Below are 8,183 nucleotides of genomic sequence, written 5' to 3' on the forward strand. Positions count from 1 at the left end.
ATTAAAATAACAGCTCATATTTTTGCACAGGTTGGAAACTACCAGAAAGAATAGAATGGAACTGGATTTCTTTTCAAGTCTTATTCCCAAAAACTTACCATTATTTCACTTGTCTGGTGATTTCCTAAATGACTCCACTTACAAAACTGACTCAAAGCTAGCTCATTGTGAAATGCCTTCTCCCTAAGATGAGAGATGGTTTGCTTAAGATTATACAATCTGAAGATAAAGAATTAAAAAAAGAAAGAGATACTCAGAGACACATGGGATGCTCTCACATACCTACATATGTATAACGAGAACTGAGTTGGAGAGGAAAAAGTGTCAGAAGACTATTTGAAGAAATAATGGAGGAAAATATCCTAAATTTATTCAAAAACATTGTTTGGCACATTCAAGAAGGTGAACTCCAAATAGGATAAACTCCAAGTTACTAAAGACAAAAGAGTACATTTTATAAAGGTAAAAGGGTAACTAAGAAGCATATCAACTATATATAAACCAAGTAACAGAGTTCAAATATGTGAAGAAAAATATTTATAAAACTGAAAGAAAAAATTGATGATTTAACAATAATAGTTGAAAATTTCAATTCTCTAACTTTAATAATGGATAGAACAATTAAACAGAAAATCAGTAAAGAAATAGAAGATTTAAACAACATTAAACTAACTTGACCTATTATCTACAGAATATTTCGTTCAACAATAGAAGAATTCATATTTTTCTTAAGTGGTCTTGTAACATTCTGAAAGATATACATTATGTCAAGCAATAAGATAAGTAAATGTAAAAGACTTAAAAACAGAAATATGCTCTCTGATAAAAACTGAAGGAAGTTAGACACAAAAATAAAATTGGGAATTTCATAAATAAGTGGAAATTAAACAATATACTTTTAACCAATGAATCAAGAAAAAAAATAAGAAAAATTACATACTTAGAGACAAAATATACCCTAACTGAGATGTAGTGAAAGCAGTGCTAAAAGGAAAATGCATACCTATAAATGCTTACATTTAAAAAGATGAGAAATCTCAAATCAATACCTTAACTTTCCACCTTAAAAAAAAAAAAAACAGAGAAACTAAATCCAAAGCAAGCATAAAAATGTGATTACTATAGATTACAGCAAAAATAAGTAAATTCCATATTGTACTTAAGGCACTAACCAGGGCTACAATGAAGAAATAAAATAAGAGACATTTAGATTAAAAACAAATTCGATTGGTGGTGGTTACATAACACTGTGAATATATTTATCAAAACCTACTGATAAATATACTTCAAGAGTGATTGTTTGGTATATAAATTATATCTCAAATTTATAAAATGAAGCCAAACATACCTTTATAAAAGATTTGTTTGTTTAGAAAAAGAGGGAAGCGTTTGACTAGCAAGTGACATGGTGGTTAGGGTGGCTGGATCCCACATAGTCAACTATGCAATTCAAGTCCAGACCCCATGGCCTGAAAATCACATGAGGCACATATGCATGCATGCCAAAAATCCCAAGAGGAGAACGGAGACAGGATTGCAGTATGGCTATCCTTCCAGGGAGTGATTGCTCATTTTTTTTCTCTTTCTTTTTCTCTCTCTCACCCATGAGCACATAGCAAAGACAAACAAAACTAAACAAAAAAGGAAAGAAAAAGTCATTTTTTCTTAGATTAACCATTTCCCTCTGACTGGCTTGCTTCCCTTATGCCTACCATATCCCTTTATAAAATGATTTTATTTTTATTGCATGATTCACTGGTTTCTGCTTTTCTGTCTGTCTAGCTCATGTTGAGAAACATGAAGAATTAATTACCTTGGGAAGCCCAGATTCACATACTATTAGCGAGGGGCAAAAATCTTCTGGCACTTCCAAAACAACAAGGAAAGGCAAAGAAAAGTCTTCTGAAAAAGAAAAGACAGCCAAAGAAAAACAAGTGCCTCGTTTTGAGCCCCAGGTAGGAATGGTATTTTATTTTTTTTATTGGAGTAACTTAATGGATCTAGGTTTATTGGGTCCTGACTTACCCATCCCTTCTGAGGTTGAAACTACGAAAAAAAATCAATCTCCCTGATTCCGGTTATTATCTAGATGACTCGAGGATGTTCTTTGGACTTTCCTTAAGCTCCATTCCCTAGTTTTGTATCAAAAAGCATTAACTGAAATTTTAGTTTGTAGGATACCATTACTGGGACTTGGGCCATTATGATTAATTAATATTATACAGTCCTTATTTTCCATGAACTCACGGTCTAATGAACTAGTCTGAAGTAAACCAATAGTTGGATTTTTTTAATTGCTGGAAGGTATGTGCATTCACCAGAGAGAGGGAGAGGGAGAAAGCTCTCCCAATGGGGAGAAGTCATACCACAATCCCCTCTCCTCCATTTCAACATCCTGTTGGGATTTGGGACACACATGCACATGCATGATCAATTATCCTAGCTCTCATTTTTGTAAAGTGGTACTAGGTGGATATAAGTATAATTTAGAGTCTCACTATGTCCAGTTCTTAGTGAAATTTGCTTTCAGTGAAATGCACACATCTTAATTGTACAACTCAATGAATTTTGACAAGTGCATTCACCATGTAATCTATCCTTCATCAAAGCACAGATTCATAGATCATTGTTGTATGCTCAGAAAGTTCCTCAAGCTTCTTTGCAATTGATTCTGTCATTCCTACATCTCACCTCTACGTGACCACTCATCTGTATTTGGCCACCATAGATAAGTTTTGCCTGGCCTGGACTTTCACATGAATAAACCGTACAAGGTGTACTTTTTTTGTGCTCATCTTCTTTATTTCAGAATATTATTTGCCTGTGAGATTCATCCACGACATGGTATTTATTAGTTGTTCACTAGTTTTTCATATTAAGTACTACTCAGTTATGTGAACATTACAATGTCATCAGCTGATAGACATTTATGCAGTTTCCTTTTATATTATTAAGAATAAGCGTGCAGTTAACATTATTGTATAAGACATGTGTGAATATACATTTTCATTTCTATTGGGTAAGTAGTTGCTAGTGCAATTATGTATCATAGGGTTTATTGACTGACCTGTTGAAAGTAGGCATTCATTTCTCAAAAGACTCAAAGGAATTTATTTTACTTTATTAGGTACCCACTGTTCACTCTCAACAAGAAGATCCCAATAAGCCCTACTGGATTTTGAGGTTGGTCACTGAACACAATGAAGTGGAGTTCTTTGAGGTGAAAAAAGATACAGAACGAGCAGATGAAATCCGAGCCATGAAGCAAGCCTGGGAGACTGCTGAGCCAGGAAGAGCAATTAAGGTTACCTGGCTTGGAAAAGCCGCCAGTTTTTGCTTTTATTTTTTGGCATGTTCTAAAGGAATAGTCATATTGGTGAAAGCACACAGCCTTTCCTTTAGGAAGGGCACCTGGAATTTTATCAGACATAGATTAACTACATGTTGAGACCACATTTGGATATATTGGATATATTGACTTGCAAAAGCAAAGCATGGAATGGGGCCACTTAATAGACCCAAACCAGGAACTATCTATTTTCTATGCAAAAATGTGTCATGACTTTTCTGATGACCCACGATTTCTTTTTTGTAGCCTGCACTATATTTGCATCTACCCTTAAAAGCAGATGTAAGAAAGCATAAAAGTGTTTAATATGCATGGTCCTGCACTTTGAATGGCCAAGATAAAAGGCATGTGCTCTCCTCTTGTGGAATATGCATGCTTCGGGACACTCCCTGTAATTGATATGAGAGTCATGGCCCTGGTGAAGCACTGTTCCTTACTTAAGTATCTCCTGTCTGAACTCAGGGTTATTGGGTTGATGAAAAAGGTTCAGGAGCAACTGGATGGCCGGTATATTCGTTTTAAGACCGCTTCTTCATCTATTCTCAAAAAAAAAAAAAAAAAAAAAAAAAAAAAACTGCCAACATCATAGATAGTTCAGCATTTGAATTTATTTGATAATTAAGAAGAGCTACCCTGGTTTCAACGGCCCTATTCCCATTTTCCTGTTTCATTTGAGTAATGAGAACATATGGTTGTCTGTACTGGTTGTTGGTTTACGAGAAGCATAAAAAGCTGGTCATGTTTGTTCTTTAGGCTTCTCAGGCTCGTCTTCATTACCTTGGCCAGTTCATTAAGAAAATGCCTGAGGCTGAGAGCACATCAGCAACTGAAAGCCAAGCCAAGCCAGCGGAGGAAGGTCAGTGGATATGGATCCTGTCCTCACCACACCAGAGCACAGAGCTGGTGCTTCACCTCTTAAAAGATAAGCAGTGGGCCATGCTTGATACAAAGCAAACATTTCAGAATTGCTTTCCTTCAAGAGTAGAAAAAGCCATGTGATTTCAGATAACTCTGAACAATGCTTCAATCTCACTCACGCATTTTTTCATTTAAGTCCTACACCTCTCCTCTCTCTCATTCCACCCCTACTCCCTACAAGTAGAAAGGATGAATCCAGAGATAAGATGCAACTTAGTTAGCAGTTAGCACTATGGAACTTGAAGGCAGGCCTACTACTGTAAATATGGCACTTTTCTAGTAATAAATAATAACTAGAAAAGTCACAATAATAAAAGTAATTATTTTTATCGAGTGATTGCCTCCATATTGGCACTATGCTTTCTACTAATTATTTATTTAATATATCAACCCACTGAAGTATATATTATTTCTAATGTATCAATAAAGACTCAGGCCCAGGGAGCTTTGGTTAATATTTCTATATTCACAAGATGCCCCAAGACAGAGTCAACATACACATGGGGTCTGCGATGGTCCCAGGGTCTTCTCACAGAGTCTAAAGCTCCCTTTATCACCACTCTGGGCAGTGCATGGAGGGAAAAGACTTTCATGCCCACTATTGTGCTTTTTCAGTTTTACGTCTTTGGAATATAAACCAATGATTATAAAATAACGCCATGCAACTTTTCATATAAACTGTATGAACAGCAAATATTGTCATAATCCTGCTCTCCTAGGATGGGCACTATGCAAAGCACATTAAGCTTATTATCTCACACCTACAGCAACTGTGAGGCAGACATTACTTTACCATTTTTACAGATAAACATACCAAAGCTCAGAGAATCTCCTAGTACCTTCTGAGTCATTCATTTATAAAGTGACAAAGTCAAAGTTTGAAATATTTCCAGGACCAGCAGCTGGAGTAATGGCTATGTCACTGGGCTCCCACGTAGTCAACCATGGTTCAAGTCCCAGACTCAGCGGCTTAAACTCACACCGGGCGCGTGTGCACGTGTGCCCAGGATCCCAAGAGGAGAATGGAGGAGAAGGGATTGCAGCATGGCCATCCTTCCCGGAGGGGTGATTTTTTGCTTTCTGTCTCTCTGTCTCTCTCTGTCTTTCTGGTGAGCACATGCACCCTATAACAAAAAAACCCTCTCCAAAAACAAAAACAAAAATATTTCCTTTCTTTTTTTTTTTTTTTAGTTTTTAAATTTTGCCAGAGAGGCAGCTGCCCTCATATAGCCTCACAGAGAGAGAAAGAGAGGGAGGAAATCCCCCACCTCCATGGGGCATGGTCATGCCGCAGTCCCCTCTCTTCTATTTATCCATCCTGTTAGGATTTGGGGTATGCACATGTGCCCAAGTGTGTTTTACACACCACCAGGGCCATGTGGGATCTGGATTGCTTAACCACCAGGCCACAGGCTGGCCACCATTTCAGATATTTCTAACCCCTAAAGTATTCACACCACTGCTGGTTAGAGTCTAGTGTAATGATAAGAAGACAAAGATGAACAGGATCTCATTCTTGTCCACTAGGATTTAATTTTTATTTTATTTTATTTTATTTTATTTTATTTTATTGTAGGTCTTTTTGAGAGATTTTTGCTATAGGGTGCCTGCATTTACCAAAAAATCAGAGAGACAGAAAACTAGAAAACACCCCCCCGTAAGAAGGATGGTCACATCACAATCCCTTCTCCTCCATTCTCGTCTCAGGATTTGGGCATGAACACAAATGTGCCTGGCAAGAGTTCAAGCCACAGGGTCCAGGACTCAAACCACTGTTGACCACTTGAGAGTCTAGTGCCTTAACCACTATGCCACTTGCAAATTTTATTTTATTTTAAAATTATAAATTAAGGTTCTTGTAAAAAAAATACACTGGACACTTGTTAAAAACAACTGGAATAATTTCATTCGAGGCTATTGAAATAGGAAGAAAGAGTAAACTCAGCTCCAAATACAAGAGACAGGTGGAGATTAATAACCAATATGCCAGGTTGGACAATTACAAAGAGAAAGTGGTTTAACTGTTGAAGGTCAAGGAAGAATAACATAATTAGATAGGTAAGGTGAAGAAAGAAGTGCCCGATTAATAATAAGGGAGAAGAAGGGATTCTGAGTAAACTGACAGCATTCCTTGCTAAAACTGGGATCAACAGGCCAAGGATAAGTTCCAGTTGACAACAGGGTTCAGAGAAGCCTGACTTTGTCACATAGTATACATGCAGTAAAGGCACAAATTTTAACTGTACAGTTCTATCGATGTGTGCATATTCACAGATGCACTCAGATCAAGATATAAAATATCACGTCCCAAAGGTCTTCCTGAAGCTGCTTCCCAGTCATTTCCTCCCTCTAGGTAACCTTTCCCACCACCACTTAATTTCGCCAGTTCTTAAACTTCATCTAGTTAGACTCATGCAATATGTACTCTATACATCTCACTGTTTGGCTGTGTTGTTTATTCTTGTGTCAGAAATTATCAGTTGTATTTGATAAGAAAATTGTCTATTTCTTAAGTTAAACTTATTGGAATAAATTTTGGCTTTTTCCTTTTTTTTTTCTAGACTGGTCTTTAGGGTTACATCAATTTTAACAATTTTTTTAAGAGAAATTTTTGCTATAGGGTAAGTGTGCTTGCCAGCAACACAGAGAGAGAGAGAGACAGAAAGCAAAAAATAGCCCTCCCCATAGGGGATGGCCATGCCACAATCCCTTCTTCTCCATTCTCCTCTCGGGATTATGGGCATGCACACCCATGCTCCAGGCATGAGTTTTAAGCCGCCAGGTCCGGGACTCAAACCACAGTCAGCCATGTGGGAGTCCTGCGATATAACCATTCTGCCATTTGCTTTTGTCGTTTTTTTTGTTTTTTGTTTTTGTTTTTTTTTTTTAAAGAATTATTTATTTATTATCATTATTTTCAATTTTGAGCAAGGAGAGACAGAGAGACAGAAAGAGAGAGCGAGAGAAAGAGCAAGCCGCCAGGTCCAGGACTCGAACCTTGGTTGACCATGTAGGAGTCCAGCACCTTTAACCATGCCACCTGCCAGCCCTGATCTGCTTGTATCTTAACAATACATTTAAAGAACCAATTTTTTTTTCTCCTGAATGTCTGCCTTTTATTTCAATGCTTTTCTGTCTTCTTAAGTGCTACCCTATTACCACCTGTCATTCAAAGCAAAATGTCACATTAATTGGGTCATTTGCTATCTGTCAGTAGAGGAATAATATCTGCATAGTACAGAAGTTTGGTAGGTTATACACAGGTTTTCATAGGCCTTCAGATCTGGGACAATGGGAGTAAAAGTCCAGTGTTATAGAAAAATCTCCCGGTGTTACCAGTTTATAAGTCCCTTTCAGCTCTATCTTAAGACCATTTTATACTTAGGCCCTGTACCACTGGCAACCTCCTCTAGGGCCCATCCTAACAGCAGCTCGAATGGTTCAAAGATCCCAGTTCCACTTACATTGTCTCAGCTTTCAAAAGCCTTTATTTGTATGTGAAGTTTTAATATCCTCAGGCAACTTCCAGACATGCTGCCTGCCTGGTTCACTTAAGTCATCTTCGGAGATACCAGTTCTTGTTTTTGCTACTGTTCTGTGAAAAGTAGCAAAGCTTTTGAGTCATCTGCTCCCAATCTGTACTCCCATAGGCAAAGTTCTGTTACTTTTGCATGTGATTTCATAGAGCATAAGCTTTTTCAGTAACACACATGTTGTGTTGTAGCAGAAACGCCTACAATTATTGTAAAAGAGCCAGACATAAGAAGTTCTTCAAACTCAGATACCAAAGATGCCAAAGATGCCCAAACAGGACTAGGAAATATGGTGTGGAAGAGGTGGCAAATAACCAAGACCTTCAAGGATCTGACAAAATCCATGAGCAGTGAAAGTGGAGGTGTGCCAGGGAAGGAAGAGC

General features: G+C 37.5%; 1 protein-coding gene and 1 long non-coding RNA gene across 3 annotated transcripts in view; one reads left to right on the forward strand and one right to left on the reverse strand.

Moving 5' to 3' along the window:
• Positions 1-8,183, forward strand: part of ADGB (androglobin) — a 189,075-nt gene that overhangs the window by 169,844 nt on the left and 11,048 nt on the right. Inside the window, 4 exon segments of the mRNA XM_027765632.1 lie at positions 1,783-1,955; positions 3,128-3,304; positions 4,103-4,205; positions 7,992-8,177. Of these exon segments, the coding sequence (XP_027621433.1) occupies positions 1,783-1,955; positions 3,128-3,304; positions 4,103-4,205; positions 7,992-8,177 (639 nt within the window).
• LOC102480455 (uncharacterized) overlaps positions 1-8,183 on the reverse strand; it is a 178,067-nt gene that overhangs the window by 48,163 nt on the left and 121,721 nt on the right. The window lies entirely within an intron of this gene.

This window comes from Tupaia chinensis, unplaced genomic scaffold, assembly GCF_000334495.1.
Source record: "Tupaia chinensis unplaced genomic scaffold, TupChi_1.0 Scaffold000008_1, whole genome shotgun sequence".
Taxonomy (NCBI): domain Eukaryota; kingdom Metazoa; phylum Chordata; class Mammalia; order Scandentia; family Tupaiidae; genus Tupaia; species Tupaia belangeri.